General features: G+C 56.5%; 1 protein-coding gene across 1 annotated transcript; it reads right to left on the minus strand.

The window, feature by feature from the left end:
• Nucleotides 1-4,521: 4,521 nt before the first annotated feature.
• Nucleotides 4,522-6,580, minus strand: LOC310771051 (kelch-like protein 10; the record flags this gene model as incomplete). The annotated part of the gene is made up of 3 exons (XM_083663732.1): nucleotides 4,522-4,853; nucleotides 5,158-5,334; nucleotides 5,611-6,580. The coding sequence occupies 3 exons, from the start codon at nucleotides 6,578-6,580 to the stop codon at nucleotides 4,522-4,524; spliced, it is 1,479 nt and encodes a 492-aa protein (XP_083519858.1).
• Between the last annotated feature and the right edge of the window lie 16,315 nt (nucleotides 6,581-22,895).

A 22,895-nucleotide genomic window follows, 5' to 3' on the forward strand; every position in this document is an offset into this window, starting at 1 on the left:
GTCCTGGGGTTCCATGTTCAGAGCCACGCACCTGGCAAACAGCTGCGTCAGGTACATGAACACCATGTGCCGAGGCTCTGATCCGTCGGGCCCCGGAATGGGATCGTCGGTTTTCAGGTCAATCGGCGAGAACTTCTGGAGCAGCTGCAAGATGAAGGCCGCCGCCTCCAGCGAAGTCTCCCTGAACACGATCCAGGGCTGGGCCTCGCCAGAAGGCTTTTGTATTTCGGCGAGCACATTGTCCGAGGTCATAGAGCCTACGAACGCCGAGAGGACAGCCTCTTCGCCTTGCAGTTTGACCAGGCTCTGCCAGGCCACCTGCTCATACGTGACGTGGGAGCGGTGAGGGACCTTGTCCATGGTGCGAGGGCTGCCCTGGATAGTCAGGAAGTGGCCCAGGTGCTCGCCATGCAGCACGAGCACCTTGCTCGGCACGACGGCGGGGCAGTAGACATGGAAGACAGGCGGGGAGTCGACAAGGACGTGGGTCATGGGCGACAGCTCCATCCCGTAATCGATGTTGGCGTGGCCCGGTCCCACCGTCAGGCAAAAACTCTCCTGGGGAAGGTTTACCTTCAGTGTCTTAGTTACGCCACCCGCCATTCTAAGAGTCCGAGGGGGTCTGGAGCCGACCGTGAGAGAAAGGAACTAGAGAAGTTGTTGACGTGCAAGACCAACACTCGGGGCTGTGACAAGGCGTACGCCTTCTGTCTCTTTTTGTGGGACGATCTGGCTGCTGCGCTGTTTCCGGGCGAGAAGGGGGAAAACGCCAACTGGCTGCCAAGCAGGGAGGAGGTTTCAGCTAGGGAGAACAAGAAGCATCTACTCAGATTAGGACTGATGGCGCACTTTTATAGGTACTTGTCAAGGAACCCGGGCCCTAATACCCCGGAGCACGCCTCCCGGTTCAGGGGCGTGAAGGAGGCGGCCGGGCTCCTATTTCAGGGCTCCGTCTTAGCCAGGCAGCATCGCCCGAGGACGGCGGCGACCGGAAGGTCCGGTGACGGCCAGTGCCCGGGCATCAAGTGGCACAAGTTGAGCTTCGTCAAGGCCAAGCAGTCATACCAGAACAGGCTCACCAAGGCCTTTCAGAAGGTGAAGCAGGTCGGCCACGCGGGCTTGGTCAAGAGCGACCTCCAGTGGGGCCTCGGCTGCTACTACAGGCTGGCTATGGCCTACACCACCGACAGCCCGCTGGAGCTGGCGGCTGCGTGCATGCCATGGCTGAAGCCCGCGGTCGAACTCATCAACCAAGAGAACTTCGCGGAGCTGGCCGGGTTGCACGAGCGTGTGCTGACGACGCTGTACGCCGTGCTCAACTGCTACGTGAACTGGATCGAGCCCACCTACCACCAGCTCCTGCTGGTGCCCGGCCAGCCGCGCGGCAAGCCCCGCGTTGACGAGTGTGACATGCGCTGCTACAGCTGCCTCAAGAACCAGACTTTCCGCTCAGCGGAAGTGCGGGGCAACCCCAAGAACATCGACGTCCAGTTTGACTTCGACAGGATGGCCTTCAGCTCGTCTTGCTGCCAGGCCCCCGTCATGTACATGCCCCTCTGCACCGAGTCGGTCAATACGCTGACATTCACCTACATGAGGCAGGTGTACACCACATGCCCGTTGTGCAAGAGGACCATCTTTTCGGAGCTGCTGGTCGACTATCCCACGCTCGTCTCACGTTGCATCTCGTGCTTTGGGAGGAGCGGGGACGACGGGGGGGCCGTAGACGCCGACAGCCGACTGAACTATTAGCGTCTCGGAGCCGCTCTTGCTGCTAACAACTTCGAGCCCACGTCAGTCGCAAGCGACTCAGACACACTGATGGTTCACGACTGCGGGCCGCGGCACCCGGACTCAGCCGCAGACAGCGACGGCTAAGACTCTGAGGTCTCCGATGACCATGTCTCGGATTGCGACGCTGACAGTGAGCCCTACTGCGGCCATACAGAAGAGTGTGACGCTGCTCCGAGAGCCGGCGGAGATCAACGCAGCCCTCTTCGTGGTGCGAGCTGACTCGCAACGCGCAACGACGGAGAGCGAGAGTGTCCGTCTGAGTGTTGCGGCGTCCGTCTCGGATGCCGGCTGCATTGAATGGAACTCCGACGGCTACGGCCCAGACAAGTACTTGCATACCACTGTCAGCACCATGTACGTTACGCTGCCCGACGAGAAGAGCGACTCAGACTGCGACGGCTCAGAAACGGACAGCGACAGCGACGGCTCAGAAACGGACGGCGACGCCGACACGCGAACACCGCCTAGCTCCGGGGCTGGCATAACTGAGGAGTTTGTGACACTGTTGTAACTCGATGTGTGATGTGAGACAATAGAAAATAAAAACATATTTGACTGTAACCCCTAGGGTGTTGTTGTGTCTATCTTTCTGAGCTTGGTCGAATAGAGGCCCCGGTCTGACTCCTGGTGACGGCCTAGAAGAGGGGCTTGTTGACAATGAATTTAAGCTACTAGCCTAAGCGAGGCTAAGCGGATCAGCGAGGTCTCAGTCCGCACTTCCGCACCTCAGTCAAGATCCCTCGACCGCCTCTACAACAACACCATGTCCGAGAACCGTTGCTTCTTGTGCGGGTCCGCCGACACGCTGCCTTCCTACACCGAGACCTGCCTGAGGATGCTCGACATCCTGCATGACATCCTACACAAGTACTGGCTGCCGTTGGAACAGGGCGTCAAGTCAGCATTGCTGTACAAGCCTTTGAATGCCGTGACCAGCTGGGCCCTCTGCTCTGGCAACAAAGCAGATGCCTGGGAGCAGCTGGTCAAGGGAGTGACCAGCTTCATTGAACCTAACTCCACTGAGTTCAAGGACCTTAGGTCTGAGATGGAAGCGCTCGCCGATCGCACCATACCAGTGGAGCTCCCGCTTACGTCCCGCTCTGCACCGAAGAAGCAGACGGACGTGTTCATCTGGCACGATGTCCTGGCTGAGATGAACGAAGTCTCGCTGAGCAAGGTCTACCTGCTGTTGTGGCTGATCAACCGGCAGACCTGCCAGGTCCACAGGGGCGACTTGTTTATACGTTTAAGGGACAACGTTACGGCCAGGGCGATCACGCAGTACGTTGAGGACTGGTCCGGGTCTTATTTCGGCTGGATTACGCGGGCCGTCTTGGAGAGATTGTACCTGTACAGTCAGCGCATCTGCACACCGGATCACCTTCGGCTACCCACGGGTGTGTTCCGCCACCAGCTCTACCTGCCGGCGGGCCTGAAGTCAACGCCCTTGGTTCAGGCGGGCAAGGACGAAGCGACCAAGTTCGAGGCGAGCTACAGAAATCGCACCGCGAAGGTACGCGTGGCCATCTTCGACAAGGTGCCCGAGTACCGCAAACCGCTGTCGTGCAAGACAAGCGGAATGGAGCCGCGCAAACTTCTCCAGAACCTGCTGTTCACCTTCAAACCAGACCGCTTGGCTGACGTATACCACTACTTCGCACTACTCAACTTCGACGACCCGCAGCAGCCTGGCCGCCACCTCCGGCTCGACCTCGCCAACGGGCCCGATGTGCGGCTGGCGGCCCCGGAGAATCTCTTCCATCTGGCTGAGGAAAACGGCCTGAGCGTTGCGGCGGTGTGCCGGGGCCTGGAGCTGATCCTTCGCGAGGTGTTTAGGCTGGTCAGCGAGGCTGACAGCGTCAAGGTCATGCTGAGCAACTTTCGTGGCAGGCCAGGAGTGTCACACGCCCCCTCTGCAGACCAGGAGGATCTGTGCAGGATGACGGTCGCCGTGCGTGCACTGCAGCGCCGCCCATTCGCGCTCGACCTGTGCATGATGGATTGCCTGGGGCAGGACACCATGCTGATCGACAGCGCCTTTGCCACCAAGGGCGAACGCGGTGCTACCACCTACAATGCCATGAACGTCGTCAAGGTGTGCCACCCCTCATACGTCCCGTGGCCCGAAAACTGGCTGACCGAGCTGCTCTGGCGCGACATTGACGAACACGGGTTTGGTTTGGCCGCGAGGGACTACGGCCACTACATGATGTATGCGAAGCACTTAACCAAGGCAAAGACGTCCGTGGCGGCCTTGGGGAGCGCTGATGCTGAGATGCTTGAAGACACCGTCAAGGTTGAGACACTCCAGGACAAATAGTGGGAGTGACACTTCTGTTACCTGATATATGTTGTTGATTTACTGAAATTCTACATAGGGCCCTGGGCCTCGTGAACCAGATTTTGATTTTCTGTGTATGTGTGTTTTCTGCACCTGCGAAAATAAAGAATACAAAGAACACAGTGTCACATTTTAGTTTTAATGCTGATGGCTATTGGTGCTGGCATTCTGGGGTTCTGGTATAAATACAAATATATGAAGAGAGAATAACCGGTGGGGCAGAGCAAACCCCTAGAGTAAATCATAGAAAAGAAATAGAGACAAATATAGACCTCTGTGATGAGCATGGAGTTGACGCTATGTACAGCAGTTGTAGGGTTCCAATGATACAAATAAAAAACAATATTCTACAAGAATGATCAGAGTATGCGTTTTTAATTTATTCTTCACACTGTTTCACAGGTCATGACAGAGAGAAGCTTTAGACCAGGTTGTGAGTACTCTGCCATGTCGGACAGTCCGTGTGCCACACAGCAGCTGATCCTAATGCCTCTCATCCCGGTCCCGCACGCTTCGTGCCACTCATTGGTGCTCCAGTCGCAGCGCTCCACTTTGGAGCTGTTGGGGGATCCTCCGCATACGAACAACTGGTCGTCCACCACCTCGATGCCGAAGCTGCTGCGCGGACGAGGCATGTCGGACGCGGCGCTCCACGTGTCGGTTAGCGGCCCGTAGGCCTCGGCGCTGTGCAGTCTAGTTCCGATATAACTGCCGGCCACTGCGTAGACGCGCCGTGGTGTAGCGGGGCACGGAGTACTCGGCCATGTCGGACAGTCCGCTTGCCACACAGCAGCTGATTGAAATGCAATCCTCCCCCATCCCGCAGGCTTCGTGCCACTTGTTGGTACTCCATTTGTAGCTCTCCACCTTGGAGCTGTCGGGTGATCCTCCGCATACAAACAACTGGTCGTCCACCACCCCGATGCCGAAGTTGGTGCGTGGTTCCGGCATGTCGGGCACGGCGCTCCACCTCTGGGTTAGCGGGTCGTAGGCCTCGGCGCTGCGCAGTCGTCCGGCCAAACCATGGCCGCCCACTGCGTAGATGCGCTGTCTGTAGGCAATGACGCCCAAGTGGGAACGCTCGACGCTCATGCGGGCGATCTTCGTCCACCGGTCGGTGTCTGGGTCGTAGCACTCGGCCGTGTCCAGGACCTCATGTGTCTCATAAGAGTGCTCATACTCCGTCACACGACGATATACTACACCACCGCAGATGTAGACTTTGTTGTTCAGTACTGTGGCGCTGGCGTGCATCCTCTTCCCGTTCATAGGTTGGAGCAGAGTCCACTTGTCGGTCTCAGGATCATAGCGTTCGACACTGTCGTGCACGATGCCTCTCTCGAACCCATCCTGCTCGGTTTGTACCTTTCCTACCTTGCCTCCCATGGCATAGATACTGCCATTCAGTACTGCCAAGCTGTGCCCCCCTGGGCGAGGATGATGCATGGCTGCCACATCGTGCCAAGTACGGGTACCGAGGTCAAACTTCCGCACGCTGGTGTTAATGCAGAACGAACCTCTCTCATCGCTCATGTAGCCGCCAACACAGTAGACAGCGCCATTTAGGAAAGCGGCGGCGCTGTAATTTTGCATAGGCCGAAGTTCACTGTTTGGTACATTGGCCCAGAACTTGTCACGTGGATCGTATAGCCGAATCCTCGAAGTTGTACCGTCGCCAAACCTGATTCGAGTGACGGCCAACAGGACGGCATGTGGCTGGCGCGGCCGAATCTGGGCGTTTACATCACGCATGACCCTCTCGGCCTCGGCGACGATCGCCTCACACTCTGCGTCGTCCTTCACCAGACCGTGGTTCTTCACCCGGTCGACGAAGTAGTCCGTGGCCATTAGGGCCAGGCGGATCTTGGGCAGTAGCGCGGATATGTGACCTTCGCGCTCCTCGGGCGCGTGGGCGATCCAGCGGAGCGCGGCCTCGAACGCGGCGCTCTCCCGCCCCACGTTCAGATCGTCCCGTCCGAGGATGTCCGTCAACCGCTCGAGAGAGAGTCCCAGGAACTCTTCGGAGTACGCGGCGATCTGCTCAAAGCGCAGCAGGATAAAGAGAAAGGCCTCGTTCCTCAGGTCCGGACAGTGGTATAGGTCTGCCAAGGTAAAGATGCCGACGCAGTTCCCCGGGTGGAGCCGCGCCTCCAGGAACTCGCAGCAGGAGCGTTTCACCCCGGCGAAGCCGAGGTAATCCGCCGCTATCAACAGCTCCTCCGCATTGTTCTCGGTCACCGGGACGGAGCCTGCGTCGGCGGAGTCTAGGAGGAGACGCATCGCGTTCGTCGACACGGGGCCGTCCATCTCGTAGACGTCGTCCTGCGACGTCCAACCGTGGGCGAAGACAGCGCGGAAGTATGGGCTGCAGCCGCAGAGGACGGCCTTGCGGACGTCGAATTCCGTGCCGTCCACTCTGATCCGCCAATAGCCCGAAGGCGGCATTGCGACTACCGGGGTTCCAATGACAAAAATAAAAAACAATATTCGATATGATCAGAGTATGCGTTTTTTTTTCTCCTTTGATGGGAAAATCTGACTTCTGGAGGTCCTCACACCAGAAGGGAAAAGACAGAAAGTGATACTTCGGGCAGGGGGGTGTTAGTTTTACAAGACTATCTGGAGCAGAAAACTGGGCTTAAAACCTGTACCATTCTAGAGGAGAGGAGGAGAGGATTTTGTGCGACGGGCGTTTTGTCAGAGAAGAGTTTTTTGTCGGAGGAGAGGATTTTGTAAGAGGGGCGTTTTTCAGAGGCTGTCCTCTAACAAAGATATCTCCTGACAGAAACACCATCCTCTGACAACTCTGTCTCGCTCTGACAGGATGCTCCCTGTGGTGGCTATAAAATACCAGTGTCTTGGAGTCTTGTCTTGTACATGTCTTGGAGAAGCGTAATCTGTAAGTGTTTTATTGATAGGATTCCAGCTCGAAAATGCTACCTACTTTTTCTTTTAGAAGTACATTTTCTTTACCAATTGTTTCCTACGAATGCCAGAAGTATTATGTTCATTGTAATTGTAATGTGTCTGCGTTTGTGCACAGATATTCGCAAAAACTGAAGGCCTGAAAGATGCCGCCACTTCGATTGTGCCCCATTTGCTACTACAAGCTGGTCAACCTGCCTGAACACCTCATGAAAGTCCACCATATATTTGATAAGGAAGAGCGCAAACTCTATCTTGCCCTTGACCACGGGAGGTAAGTAAAAAAAATGTTTTTACCGCACTAGGCAGAGCTTCTTTAATTCCTGTATTATGCTGAACATATATTGAAAACTGATTTGTGTTGAGGTACGCTGGACCACTGCCCTGCCACCAAGGAAAGTGTGCCGGGGAGTATAAGAAAAGGCTGGACATACACCTCGCTGTTGAGCACATCGATTTTGGGGTATGATTGTACACCTTTCTTAACATCACCTTTAGATTTCTCTAGTTACCACCGGTCATTTTGGAACTTAACCATAACGATTCCAGCTTCAAACCCTTTATGTTCTACGTTTAAAGGAGGAAGAGAGGAAAGAGGTACTGGCTAAAGAGAAAAATGGAGAAATCCGGCAGCGCCTGAAAGAATTGCAAGAAAAGAAGGGAGAGGATAAGTCAACGAGGCATGAGGTCAAGGAGCTAAAAAAGTTAGTGGTTGACTTAGAGTGTAAATTGGCGGACGCCGTCGCCAGTGGCAGCTGGGGCGCCAAGGACCCAAAAAATGCAAAGAAGAGACCGAGGCGAGATGAATCAGACTCTGACAGCCTTCAGGGAAGAGACCGGCGGCGCGACCAACCAGCGGTTCTGCCGCCCAGGGCTCTGGAGGGGCGACGGGCAAGGATGACAATCGGTTTGTCGCTCAGCACAAACCTTTATAATGACTGTATCACCTTTACATTTGCCTGACAATTATTGTGTTTGTTTACTGCTTATAGGGGACCTCACCGATCGCTGGCTGAGCAGTCGCCTACACTCCAATGCCTCAAAGAAAAAAAAAGAGAACTGCAAGCAGGGGGTCAAGCATGTAATGGAGTTCATCAGGGCCATGGGAAGTGGCGACAGCGGGCTGAATGTGTCCCTTACTTATATTGATGAGCCAGGGAAACTTCAAATGTAAGTTATATTTTTCTTCTTTTTTTGTCGCAGACACACACACACACACACCATGGTGTGATTGTTGTTGCTACCTGTGTCAATTACCAGAGCATTAGTTCTACTTATATATATATTGTTTTAGGTGGCTCAAAGACCTGCGATCACAGTTTGCAATACCTACTATCAAGACCCGAGTGTACCATGTGCGGACTTTCCTGATTTATGTGCATAGTCAGGCCTTCAACGGGGTATGAGTAGCAGTGTTGAGTGGATTACTTTTCAGCAATGTAATAATGTAACACTTTACAATTTCCAAAGCTACTTAGACACCCATACAGACATTGTTAATTGCATTTTATGTATTTTTTGTTTTGGATTATCTATTATCCTCAGGTGAGGTTGGGATCTCGCCGCTTTAGCTCCCTTTTGGAAGTCCTCAAGAAGGAGCAGGATGCTCTCGAGGCTGAGCTGCTGGGACATCGTCAGCGAAAAGCTTTGGAGAAGGCCAGTGAGTACAACATTTTGTATGAAATTTTCTTATCTTTCTTTCTTTTTTTTGTATGTGAATTATCTGACTTTGCAATTTAATACTTTACAGAGTTTCTCCTGAGCAGGGCCCAGTTGGAAGAATTCCGCAGAGTGGCAAAATGCAGAATCCCCAATTGCCTGGGTAAGTGTGAAATATCCTAGACCGTACGACTAGATCCACAGCCATTATACGAAATATTGGGTGAAATAACTGTCTCTTTAAATCGATGTATCAGAGAAACTGCTGAAAAGCCCAGGCAGCGTGGAAGCCCTCAAGCGCTTTGTCGGGTGGCTGGCGGGGTATGTATTCTCCCTAAGCGGCCATCGGAAAGGGGTGCTCACACATTTGACCCCCCTTCAGGTGGAAAACCCACAGCAGGACGAGGACGTGTACGTCATCAATGTACGTAATGGTAACCTTTACCAAGCATGAGATGTTTTGTACATATCGCTTTGTGTATTCCTGTATCTGTATTCGGCTTTGGCTGGAACACACTACTACATTTTCGTCTACGACTCCAGGTGGCAGAGCATAAGACGGCCGGCACCTTTGGCCAAGCAGGAATTGTCCTCACGCTTGAGGAGTACACCTGGTTCCGGAGGTTCGCCACCATCCGCCACACGCTCCCGGGCTACCAGTCCCAGGCTACCTTCTTCTTTAACTCGGCCGGGGGAGTTATGGCCAAACTGGGGGAGATGGTGGGGACGGTGTTCAACTCGATTAAAATAAGTGGTGTGACGATCAACGTCATCCGCGCCTCTATCGCAACGATGGTGAGTTTGGCAGATTGATAGATATAAATTCTGTCATATGGACTCGGCTTCCCCTCTCAGGGTATGATTTGACGGCATCTTCAACACTCACTCTTTTGTACCAGGCCGAGCGTGAGCTCAGCAAAGAGCAGCGGGATCGGGTGTGCGTCGCCATGTGTCATGGTGTAGGCACATCTTCCAAGTGGTATGTGGCCCCCCCATCGGTCGCAGAGTCCTATGCCACTCGCACGTGCCTCGAGTACGGAGCGCGCCGCCCTGCCACTGAGGTACCTGCAGCAAGCGGCAAGGCCTGTGCGTCGCCCCCTCAACCTTCAGGTGCTTGTCCAGAACAATTCGATTAATTTGTGATATTCTCTATTCGTGTATACATCATTGATGTTACGCACTGCCGGGTCCTTACATTGTGTAGTTTTCTCTGTATTTTAGAGGAGAAGGATTCTCATCTATCCCCAGGAACTGAGGGACATGGTACTCGAGGCCTTCAAGGAACACTGGGATTCAGAAGGAGGAGAGGCCAGAGAGAGAAAGCTGTGAGTCGGAGGAAGACTGAAGATTTGTTGTTGTAGTTTATTTGGTTTTTATGTTGGTTGTGTTTATAATAAACGTTGTGTGGTAATAGTTACATACAATAGAATAAATGTTGTAAATCTACCAGTCAAGTTGCATTCTTTGTTGTACTTTCATACATTAGGCTGAACAGATCAGAAAAGTTTTGCTGTGTGTTGCTATACCTTTGTCTGAGCCTATGGTAGTCCCTCTGCCGTACACACACACACACACACACACACACACAAGGCTGCATGCATTTGGAGTCTGTTTATTTCACAGCTCATGAACTCAGCCTGTGTAGGTCCTAATTAGGGCAAAAGAGCTTTATGTCAGCTCGGTGATCCCAGTGCTGAGGCTACAGTCTGTCAGCGCCCTATTGGCCAGAAAGGTCAAGAAGGGAACAATAACGAGGCAAGTTATGGACAACGCAACGACTATTTACTGCCCGCCTGCTGCGGAAGCCTGATCCTCAGACGGAGGGGTAAATAATGGTGAGCGTGATACGTGAGGAGCTGGTGCTGTCCGACGATGCATCTCCAGAGCTGTTCGAGATCCTCATCATGGCCGGGGCTCCTGCCTCCGGCCTGCAGCTGCAGACGCTCAACGTCAGCATCGAGCAGTCAGAGCTTGACCTCCTGCGGAACATGTGGGAGAAGGACTCTGGCACAGTGCCCAAGGCCGATCTCGATAACCTCCACTGGATGCAGTGCAAGGCCATGAACGAGGTGAACCTGAACATTCCCCAAGTTATCGCTGAGGACCCGCGGAAGCTGAACCGCTACTACATTTTCCTGTTGTTCCGCTACTGCATGTCACGCAAGACGACCCGCGGGCGGTCCATCACCACCAAGCTGTGCAGCAGCAGGCCCGATGTGGTGCGTGGCACCATGAAAGATATACCCCAGAGCTGGCTGCAGACTTCGTCCAGCTCTCCAAATCCCTCAGCTCCACCTGTGATAGTTCAGCCTCATCCAGTCTCGGAGCACCGGCAATATAACGAGGAAAACGGAGGAGGCCGCTTTCAGACCCAGAACCACTTCTATCCGCACCAGCAGACTCAGCAGACCGAGCGCACTGGGCCGGATGAGAACGCGTGCAATGTGACCCAGCGTGCCACTGAACGACCGGCAAGTGTACCGTGGCATCTGTATGGCCAGAGACCTAGGCAGCAGATGTACCCGGAGCTGTCTCAAAACAACGGGATAGATTCTGACCAAGACTGATGCGAAAAAGGTTGGTTGGGTAGCACAGGCTAACACTGCCGGGGTCGAGGATTCACAAGTACACAACGGACATCACGCTCGTGCCACAGCAGGAATGAAAACAGTGAGCCAGGACCAGAGTGTGCAACTGACCAATGGCACAAATAAAAACTATGTTCTACAAGAATTATCAGAGTATGTGTTTTTTTATTTTATTCTTCACACGTTTCACAGGTCATGACAGAGAGAAGCGTTACACCAGGTTGTACATGTATAGCAATATATATAAACAGAGATATATTTTTTTGCGAGAGGTTTGGATTCTTGTCATAGAGATGAGCACTTGTCACAGGATCTCATTTTTGTCAGAGAAATGAGTGCTTGTTACAGCACCATATACAAGAACAACAGTTCTGTGCCCCTCTGACGAAGAAGCAGAGTGAGACATGCCCGGACGCATCCGGGCCCCTGTGACTAAGAGGGAGCAGCTATATAAGGTGTTTTTGAAGGTCCTGCCTAACTACAGCCCTTTTGCCTGGTGGGGCAGATCGAAGATTCCTTCCGGCTAACGTTGAACATGCAGAGCTTTACATCAGTAGAGCCTCTGGTCTTTGACCTGCATGTTCGCGGACACGACACCTACATGAGACTGAGCCGTATCAACAAAGCCCTTGATGCCATGGCCGCACAGGGGGCAGAAGGAGGAGGAAACGGAGCAGGAGAAGCCCTTGATGCCATTGCCGCACAGGGGGCAGAAGGAGGAGGAGACGGAGCAGGAGAAGATGGAAGGAAATGTTCAACCCCCAGTCCTGACACATATCTATTACACGTCCGCGGACAGGACAGATTTCAGGCACTGACACATATCAACAAAGGCTTTGACCTGCTGGACGCACAAGAGGCAGAAGGAGGAGGAGACGGAGCAGCGGAAGATGGAGGGAAATTGTCAACCCCCAGTTCTGAAACAGACACATATTTATTGCGCATTTCTGGACTGAACAGATTTGAGTTCCTCAGCCGCCTCAGCGAAGGCTTCGAGATCCAGAACAGACAGCGGGCCGATGGAGGGGGAGATGACTCCCGGGAAGAAACACAAGGAGGAGAGTGAGCAAGTACCTCCACTTCATCGCCGTACGCTGTTCGAGATGGAGTTAACCCTAACTAAGTAAAATCAAATAAATCAATAATGATAAAGGAAAATAAATAATAATACATAAATCCATTTCTGTTCTTTATTTGAGTGTGTCCTTGTATTCAGTTATATGGTGTTAGGTCACATTTATACAATCATCACACAGCCGTCACATTCTGTACTACATGTATGTGTTCACTAATGCTTCCGGTAGACCTCGGTCTCCTCTGGCAATTCTGTGCTGCATTAGCAATATGGGTTTGGTGTGTCTCTGACAAAATGCACACAGATTTGACAGTGGAAGCCATTTCTGTCAGAGGATAGCATTTTTCTTCGGAGCCGCACAGATTTGTTAGAGGATGACATATATCTGTCAGAGGACGGACTTTTTATAATTTCCTGTAGATTGCTGATAGACGTAGACTCTTGTCTGTTTTTCATTTCAATGTCGTGTAAAGTGATCAATAAAAGAAAACGCTCAGAAACCGGGGACAAGGTGTTGTGTGATGTTTATTGACATTAGGATACAGTACAGAAAATGAAAGACAAAGGCCAACACTAATCCAAAAAAGAAAAAAAAACAGTTGACAGCTAGACACCTGACGGTACACAAGCATCACACACACATACACACAGAGAGAGACAGGCCACGTTGCACCTCTCGGTATTCTGGGATAGCGCGCACAGGCGATCCGGGGGCTGTACATGGACTGCATGCCGCCCGTTTCCCGCTTCGCCGTGGTCCTAGTGCTGCCGTTGGAATACGGATGACTCGGGGCGGTAGGTCGAGGACGAGTTGGTGGCACAATAGCCGGCGTAGTTGGAGTTAGTGTACGGCTGATGAGTTGGGTTTTGCGCGCAGTAGGTCCCAGCGGCTAACTCGGTATCATCGTCCAGGTCGTTCTTGAGCCCCAGTACGCTTCTGACGATCACAAGTGAGCCCCAGACGTGGGCAAACACAACCACAATGTTGATGATGGCAATGGAGTACTCCATGCTGTGCCACCTGGTGAGAGAGTTGACCAGGGGCCGGTACAGTAGCTCCATGCAGCCTGCCACCACGGCCATGATGAGCTCCACGTTGCCTATCCCCAGGCAGACCAAGACGATCAGGGTGCTCTTGCCGTCGGTCACGCTTTTGCTGAGCCCGTACTTGGTGGCCAACTTCCACTTGCTTAGGCCGGCGAAGTAGCTGGAGACGATGGAGATGACGAGTGAGGCGCAGCCCAGCACAACCGTGGCTATGCCGCTTCTGAGGTAGACCTGTCCGTAGGCAGGCTCCTCGACCTCGCCGTCTTGCGGATCGTTAGTGCAACGCGTGTGCTGGAACCCAGGCGCGTTGCCGTTGGTGCTGTCGAGCAGGTACAGCACGTTGTTGGGCAGGACCAAGAAGCACACGACGAGCGTTCTGATGACTTCGAGAGTGACGGCCAAGTTGCCCTTGAATCTGCTCACGCTCTGCAGCGCCGACACAATGCGGTCTTTGAGGGCCGGCCGGCCGACAGGGATCACAGCGCTGTCTCCCCTACGGTACGACTGCATGTTCGTCACGCTCGGGACAGGAGAACCACTAATAATGCGGAGTGGTGCAGACAGACAGAGAGCCGGGTTCCCGGACATTTAATACGATGATCCCCGAAGAGCCTGCGATCACGTTCGCAACCCTTCAGAACAAGGGCTTGTACGCCCGCTCCATGGCGGACAGCCGCTGGTACGCAGTGCCGGGCATTACGCGTAAACTCGAGGCTGTATACTCGTACAGGAGGGCCAGGCGCGTCAACATGACCAGCACGTACATCTTCAAGTTGGTGCTCGAACACTTCAGCTCAACTCCCGACAGCCAGCTCGAGTGGCTGCCCAAATACATGACACGCACGTTCAACATCCAGGAGAGAATAGCACAACTGTTCCGCAGTGACCTCCTGCTCCGCTGGCGGGCCAACACGCTGACGCCGGTCACCACCCAGAAGGTATGGAACAGGCTAGACCTGTCGGTGGCGGTGGGTAACGCCATCGATCAGGACTGCAAGGACGTCTTCAACAACAAGAAGACCATGAGCGAGGTCGGCCTGGTCACCAGGCGGGTCATTAGGCACTTGGCCGCGCTCAATGTTAAGCCACTTCAAGGCGGCGTGAAGGTGGCCAACATCCCCAGGCCCGACAAACCCAAGGCCAACTCCCCGCCCGGTGTGCCGGCCACCTACCACAACAACTGCTGGAAGGGGTGCACGGGCATCCGGGAACACTGGGGCCTCAGCACCGAGGTAGACATGGTTGGCTACGACACAGTCACGCGCAAGACGGTGCTGTTTGAGCTCAAGACCAGGAACAACGACGAGCTCGACGACAAGACTCTGGCCCGCTTCAACTGTCAGCTGTGGCTCACGTGGATGATGTACTCGCTCACTTACCCAAGCGCCGCCGAGCAGACGCTCGCCTACCTGATCATCGTCAGCCCCGGCTCCGGCCATGTGACCGTGCTCAACTGCTACCGGCCCACCATCACCCGGGCCCTGCGCAAAGAGTTCCCCTGGATCGGCTGCTTCTGCCCTCAGGTGTTCGGCTGCATGACACCCAACTGTGTCAACTTCAGGGTTACGCGCAGCAGACGCCAGACGAGGGACACCGACACAAAAGACCTGAGCTACAGGAACTACATGTTCAATAACGCACTGTACCAACGCCATTCATCGGCTGCGCTCTACAGGCGAAGACGCCGGCCGGCTACAACCGCCAGCTGCGGCTCACCAGGATAAGGTTCTCGCTGACCTACCTGAGCAAAGTAGAGCGCACGGTCGCCTACCTGATCATAGTCAGGCCCGGCTCCGGCCAGTCAGCGCCGCAGCACCGAGCGAGACCACCGGCTGTTCAGCGAAGACTGAAAGGCTGTAGCGTAGACCTGGGGTGGGCGCTTATGTGCTTTGTGTACTGTACATGTATTGTAGTGTGACAGATCTTGGGCAATAAAGCACAGTAAACTATGTTCAGTGTCTTGCCATGTTTGCTTTGTTTATTTCCAAGTTACAGAATAGAACACACACACATGCTCTCCCAGCGGTTGGTGCTGTTATACATTTTCATCGTCTGACTCCAGATCGAAGCCCATCTCGACATCACCCAGGACTTTGAACCCGCACCTGGGCCTCAGCCGTGCAGAAAGAGCAGGAGGTTGATGTGCAGCAGCTCGACCAGAGCCAGCAGCTGCCCGTATGCGCAACCTAGCGTATGGAGGTCCTCCCTGACATTCAGGGTGAAGCGCCTCTCCAAGCTCCCCACGCTGCGGCCCAGGTCGTCCCCGCTGGCTCTCTGGTACCTTTGGCCGGCCACCGACTGGAGCCTGACATACTCCTCGACGCTCCTCTGGTAATCGGCCTCGCAGCAGCGCGTGAGCTGTATCTCGCCCTGGGCCGACCGCGCGCTCAAGATAGGGTTTAGTGTCCCGAATACGGTGCCGACGCCGAAGCTCAGCCCCGGCCTGCCGCCCGGGTGCGCCGTGACATTGCTAAATTTGCATCTGATTGGTTCTGCGCCGCCGTAGGTCGGCTGCACGGACCTTTCCAGCGAGCACAGCCCGTATACGTTCATAAAGGCGTAGGACTCTGCCCGGGAGGTGATCGTCGACACCTTGCCTCGCACCAGCTGCTGCAGATCGACCAGCTTAGCCCTGAGCTTTCCGTACAGTTGCTCGTACTCGCCGGCCAGGGGCCCTGGCCCGGCGCTCTGCTGGGACCTCATCTCGTCGTGCTCTCCATCGGTCCTGGGTCTCTTGGTCGACCGTTCGACGCTGCCTCCTCCATCACGCTCCCCGTCAGGTAGCCCGCCGTAACAGGCAAGGATGGCTGAGGCCACGAAGAACCGGGCGGGCACCCCGCTTCCGACCTGGCCGGGGCCGCACGTCTGCATAAGGGACTACGCCACCTTCCTAGGCTACCTGGTTGACGAGATAGTGGCCAGTGCTGCCGCTGGAGGGGCCCAGCTTGAGGGTGCTGTACTCCCCTCCAGGCACTTAATAGACTGCCTTGCCGACTACAGGCTCCTGGTCTTGGGCCGAACTGTCTGGTCGCCGCAACGTCTGGCCTATGTCGACTTCGACGAGCGGCTACACGGGGGCTTTGCGTACCTGTGGTCCTCGAGCGTCGCGCCCTTGGACTTCCTGGACAAGATGGTGCCCGTGTACTGTCGCCTCTGCTTCCTGACGGCGAAGCACGACGAGGCCCGGCAGAACGCAGTGGCCCTGGCCGCAGAACTACGCGCCACACGGCTCCACAAGGCCACGTTATTCAAGATCAGAGTCCTGGAGTACCTGGCCGCTAACCTCTCGGCTGACGTGCCTGCCGATTGGGGGCGTGTCTCGCGCTCGCCCGACGTCTCCCCGGCTTGTAAGGTCGCAGCCGAATTGCTGTGGACCCATTTGGCGCTGACATATGCGGGCCATCGAGCGCTGCTGTTGTTCAACCTGGAGGAGTTCTTCTCCCGCTCTGAGCCCGCACTGGCACTGTGCCCCCAGGAGCTCAAGACCGCACTGTTCGTCCATGGCCTCGAACACAAGCCACGAGCGCACCACAAGGTCCGCAAGCAGCGGCCTTCGCGGGGTCGTCGGTGTCCGATCTCTGCCTTCGGACGCAGAGACCCGCGCGCCACAGCCAATAGGCTGTACGAGTCACGGACGTCTCGGCTGTGCTGGCTGGCTGGCCTCTGGTGCCTGGACTCCGACGTGCACCGACTGCCTCTCTTTTGGCTCTACTGCCCCAAGCCCTACTGGGGCTGGGGCGGCGCCAGCTCGTCGGCTAGAGAACTCGAAAAGCCCTAGCGAGCTGCTGAGGGACACAGGCAGCTGCGTGGTGCGCCTGGCCGGCGACGTGCTGCTCCACGTGATGCACGTCAACACTGTGGGCAACCAGCAGTTCCATTCGCGCGTCTTCTCCCAGGCGCTGCGCAAGTACGCAGAGGTGCAGTCCAACACCACAAAGACGCAGCACTTAACTAGGCTCCGCTTCGTCTCGGACAAGAAGAGGCTATGCTCGCAGCACGGCTACAGGAACACCTGCATCGAGTTCACGTCCGACGTGAGCCGCAGTGCCAACTACACGTCCAACGCCAAGCACTCCTGGCAGCCTTACTTCAGGAGCATGTTCGAGACCGTGTCGCTGGCCCAGGGCCGGGCCGTCACCTCGGCCAAAGCGTTCACGGTCAGCAATGAGAATCTCACGTGCTACCTGTATGGCGTGGCCAACCCCGCTACGGTGGTGGTGAAAATGAAGACAAACAACCCCAAGTTCCACACGCCCTTCTTCTTCTCATCGGTCAATGTGTGCGAGAGCGGGAGCCACCAGCTCTTCCCGTCCATGGCCATCAACTCCCAGAATGTCAAGAATGTCGAGGTCGAGCTGCCCAACGCCCTCGACAAGGTGGCCCATCTGGTCGAGCTCAACGTGCACTTCAACAGGCTCTGCTGCCAACTGGCTCAGGACCGTCACGGCATGCTCACTTCACAGGAGAAGCTCTGTCTACTCTACCTGACCGAGACGTGGTTCGCCGGGATCCGGGACCGCAGCTCGCCCAAGTACTGGGCACAGTACAGCCGCGACGTAGGCGATGCGTTCGACACCAGGTACAAGAGTGAATGCTCGTGGTTCCAGGACAAGGTCCTGATGAACTACCACATCAAGAACCCCGAGTTCGTGCACCTGGCCAGTTGGCTGCTCGACAACCCCAGCGAGCTGCACCACCAGCTCATACTCGACCACGAGGCATACTTGCGGGCGGAGAGCAAGCTCCAGGCCAGGGCCGAGCTTATCATCAACGTTTGGCATCATGTCGAGCAGCACGGCGTCCACCTCCCCGACAGCTTCCCCTCCGTGTCTTCTATACGTTTCCAAGATCTCGGATATAGCGAACAGGCACTACGGGAATATGTTGGCTGCGGCGGGTCTCTCGTCGACTAGTGTCAAGGCTCGGGCCGCCAGGCACGCTCACCGTATAGGCCTCAGGGACCTGGTGACGACGAGCGAGAAGATGCTGCTAGAGGTGGAGGAATGCGTCCAGGCGCTCGAGAGCATGAATCTGACTGAGGGCTCACGCGGCGCAGCGGAGGCATCTGCCTCGGAGCTGGACGGCGAGTGGACGTTCCTCTACCTGGAGACGGGCCGTCTGTTTGGCTACATGCATCTGGAGGCGACGGGAGACGACGGGGCCACAGCGACCTTCGGTCTCCCGAGGATCGTCCTGCCAGAGGCCAGGTCGATCCTCCGCAAGGCCGACTCCGATCGAAGGCCCGAGGGGCTCCTCAGCGAAGCAAAATGCCCGGCGTGCGGCAAGTCGTTCCGTCTCCAGGACTTTTGGTTTCACGCGCTCAACGAGATCGTCTGCCGCGGTGTCCGTGTGCCGGCTCGCAGGACGGCCGGATCGGACGGCTCCCACAAATGGGTCGTGCCGAGCTCTTCGGGCTGGACCGATCCTATTTACAAAGGCCGGTGCCTCGATCGCACCCAGGAGCTCGCCGGCTCTTTGCGCTCGCTCCACGTCGACGACCACATAGAGACGCACCAGCGCTTCTGCGACCATCTCGACGAACTGTGCCTAACGCTGAGAAGGATCATTGACAACTAGCTATGGCTCAGCGGCACACGCAACAGCAGCAACGACCTCAGCCGCCTCAGGAGAGGACAACCCAGCAGCGGCTGGGCAACAGCCCCGTCTCGTTCCAGCACCTAGTAGGTGTGGTGGTGAACGACGAGAATGCAGAGTTTGTGAGATACACCGCCTCGCCGGATCACAAGAAGTTCTTTGCCAACAATATGGACCCGATCGAGCGGATCAACAACTTTCTGATCACCCTGGCTGGGGAGCACCTCTCGTTCGAGCTAGCGCTACACCTCCTGGCGCCCTTTCAGACACTCTCGGTGTGGCTCAGGGTGTCGCTCTACCAAGTGAGCGAGCTCAGCCTGGAGCCCCTCTGGAGCCTGCCGGGCCGTGCGACTTTGGAGCCAAAAGGATTCCTGGCTCTGATGTTCGACAACGTCTCCATGTCCGACGTGACAATCGACGGCAATCGACTGCTGAGCCGCTGCCACCCCGACGTCGACCCGATGAGCCGCTACGCAGCCCTGGCCGTTGACGCGTTGAGCCTGGGGCGACCTCCGGAAGCTGAGCCTGAGACCGAGAAACTTGAGCTGGCTTCCCCTAAAGTGAAAAAAAGACACAGAGCACACAGGGCACGTGGGTTTGCCAACAACAGCTTTACTCGAGCTTCAGGACAGACCAACAACACTAGGCTCAGGTCAAAGAGCCTGCAAGGCAGCAAGAGTCTACAGAGTCTTCGTAGGAAACCCTCCTCCTCGGCTCCCGGCCGGCAGCTCAGCCGTCGGCTACCCTTGGCCATCTCAGCGACCGCACCGGCGCCTGTCATCGATACTCAGCAGAGTTCTGCGCGGTGTATCCCAGCCCTCGGAAGCCGGCTGTCTCGCGCGAGGGCGCGCCCCGCGACTCCTCCGGGTCTTGCTGGTGGTCCCGACCGAGAACCTTGTACCGTCGCCGGTGGCGACCCCCCAGCCCATCCCGAGGCCCCTGCCGTTGCCAGCGACGTGGCCGGTATGCACAGGGCTCCCCATATCCCCGACGTTGCAGCGCTCGATCCCTGTCTATCTCCTCCTGCCGCAGCCGGCCTGTGCCAGCCCGCCCATCCTCGGGGATTGACATGTGCGCTAATGTGACGACAGGGTGCTCATCGTCATCGTCGCCGCTGTCGTATGGGTTCCTGTGCTTTACGTCAGACAGGCTGAGCCCCAGCTTGTTGGCTAGCAGCAAGCCGTAAGCCGAGGGGCTCAGGCTGTCACGGGCCAGCATGATCTCGTTGACGGGCAGAGAGCCGTCGGGTCTCCTGCCCGCCAGGCTGTCGGCGAAGCTGCGTCCCGAGGTGTTGAGCAGCTCGACAAGGACATTGTGGAACACGTGGCTGGGCGATCCCGAGTCCAGCTCACGGGCCTGGTTCCTGCTGGTGTACTGGATGGCGTTGTGCCTTCGGTTGAACTGGCTGAAGCCCGACAGCGTGCTCCGCCAGAAGTTGGTCCACACGCTGAGGATCTCCTCGAGCTGGGCGATGTTCACCGCCGACGGGTAGTGGCACAGCAGTCTGACGTCGGGGCCCAGGTCCGTGACGGGCTCCTGGACAGACTCGACGGCATCCGCGGCTGTCATCCGCTTCACGGCCGCCTCGGCAGCCGCTATCAGCCTGCCGTCCTTGAAGGTGTCACAATGAGCCTTGAGCCCATGCAGCGCCCCGTCAGGGTCGTGGGACACGACCCTCAGGAACTCCTTGAGCACGACCGAGTCTTTGCTGTCCTCGACCATGGAGCTAAGCATGGTGCTCAGGTTGTGCGACAGGGAAGCCGACCTGTGCGCCGAGGGGTCGGCCCCGGGCCTGAAGAGCACATCGCGCAGCGTCTCTGACGTCAGGCCGAATGGGTCGGACCTGTTGTCGTTGAGCAGGAGGTTTGTTACTGCGTCGACGGGCGCCCTGGCCGAGTGGCCGCCGGTGCCGTCGCGCCTCGCCGACAGCACAACGTCGGCGAGCCGGCCGACGGCCGAAGACTGCAACGCCGGCACCGAAGACGTGTAGATGCGCCTGCTGGAAGACGTGCGCAAGCCCCGGGCGGTGTCTTCGAAGAGCGTCGACCAGCCCTTGACCGTGGCGTACGCCCCCCTGGCCAGGGTGAACAGCGGCCCACCGGACGCGTCGCCCCGCCACACCGACGCGTGCACGTACACGGCCCCGTCGACTGAAGCCGTGACCTGTTCAGTCACCGGGTCGTAGAAAGCCAGACATCCCGAAGGCCTGCACTCAGGCACCACGGGGCACCGGCCGTGCTCCAGCGTCTTTACCACCTCCCACAGGGACACGACGGAGATCTTGATGGCGGTGTCGGTCGTGAAGTTGTTGCGCTCCCAGTCCTCCCGAATCCAATCGCCGATGAGCTTACACACCACAGCCGTGAGATCGCTGGGCAAGCTGCGCGCCATCAGCTTCTTCAGCTGATCCGTCAGCATGCCGACGGGCACGTCGAGCAGCAGCCCGAGCACAGTCCTGTGAGCCTCTTGCTCCTGAGCGGCCTCGGCCGCCGCGTCCCTCGGGCTCACCCCCGCCGAGGCCATGCCTCCCATGCCTGAGCCCAAGCCTCTCCCGGAGCACCGGATGACATTGACGAGGGCCGTCCTGCCGTACAGGCCCATGCGCAGGTTTCGGACCTGCCTCCAGGGCACGAAGGAGCAGGGCACAAAGCCCTGGAGGACGATCCAGCGCACCAGGTTCCTCAGAGTATCCCTGATGTGGTCGCACACCTGGTTGGACGAGTAGTGCGTGACCAGGAAGCGCACCAGGGCCGACGCGCTCTCGCAGTTGCTGCCCAGCACATTGTACAGAAGCAGTTCCAGTGACAGGTGTGGGCTGAACGAGTTGACGATCTCGTCGATGACAATGTTGAGTTGCGGATCGTCGCCCACCCGGGCCTGCTCTTCGGCGTTCCTGTGCGGCGCCCTGTGCACCGCGATCAGCTGCGGCTGCTGTGCTCCACGCCGCCCTCCCGACCTGCCCCAGCTTCCCCGAAAGGGCTCTTGCTGCCGGTTGGCTAGGGCTATCGCCGCCAGTTTAGCCTCTTCCTTGTCCATAAGCTCACTCTCTCGTTACACCTGTGTCTGTCAGTTATTTTTTTCTTAATATTTTGCCTATGTATGGTGTTGCTGAGCGTCGAATAAAGAGCCTTTCGAAAGTGCTGTCTCAGTGTGTTGTGTCTGATTGTATTGTGTTCGATAGTCTCGTGCAGGGCTAGCCCGAGGTGGGTTAATTAACATTACTAACAGCTATCAGCGGGGCCGGTATGACGATCCATGACGTCCTAGCCCGCGAGCATGCCGTGTTTCTTGGTCAGACTCTTATGCTGCCTGTGCAGCTCCAGCAGCTACCTCCAGGGAGGCCTGGACGAAGAAGACGATGAGGATGAGGACGAAAGCTATCGAGAACTCCTGGGACGCGCCGACAAGGCTCGTAAAGACAGGGAGACTGAGAAGTTGCACGGAGCCGTGGCGAAGACCATAACCTCGCTCGATTTTTCCAGGCGGGCCCGCGAGTCTCCGTTTGATCAAACCTTACTAACAAAGGCAGAGCGAGCCGAGAAGAGAATGACCGCATCTTTGACTGCCATCGAGGATAGAGTCTGCGGTCTGTTGCCCGTAAAGCGTGTCAAGAAGCGCCCCGCTACCCCCCCCAGACTCTCAAACGTCGCCCTTAGGATCGTCTGACCCAGGGAGCGACGCCCGAGCCTTGAGCACAACCTCTCCCCTCCCTCCGCCGAGATGAGCACTACAGTACAGGCTAACTCATTCGGCTTTAGGCCCGCCGTCGCCATCAGAGAGGCGCCGGCGGTCCCGACAATCCTCGAGTCAGCAGCGTTCGCAGAGGCTATGATCGAGCACATGTTCGGGCCCGGGGCGGGGAACTCGTCCA

This window comes from Poromitra crassiceps, assembly GCF_964638095.1.
Source record: "Poromitra crassiceps genome assembly, contig: HAP1_SCAFFOLD_320, whole genome shotgun sequence".
Lineage (NCBI taxonomy): Eukaryota > Metazoa > Chordata > Actinopteri > Beryciformes > Melamphaidae > Poromitra > Poromitra crassiceps.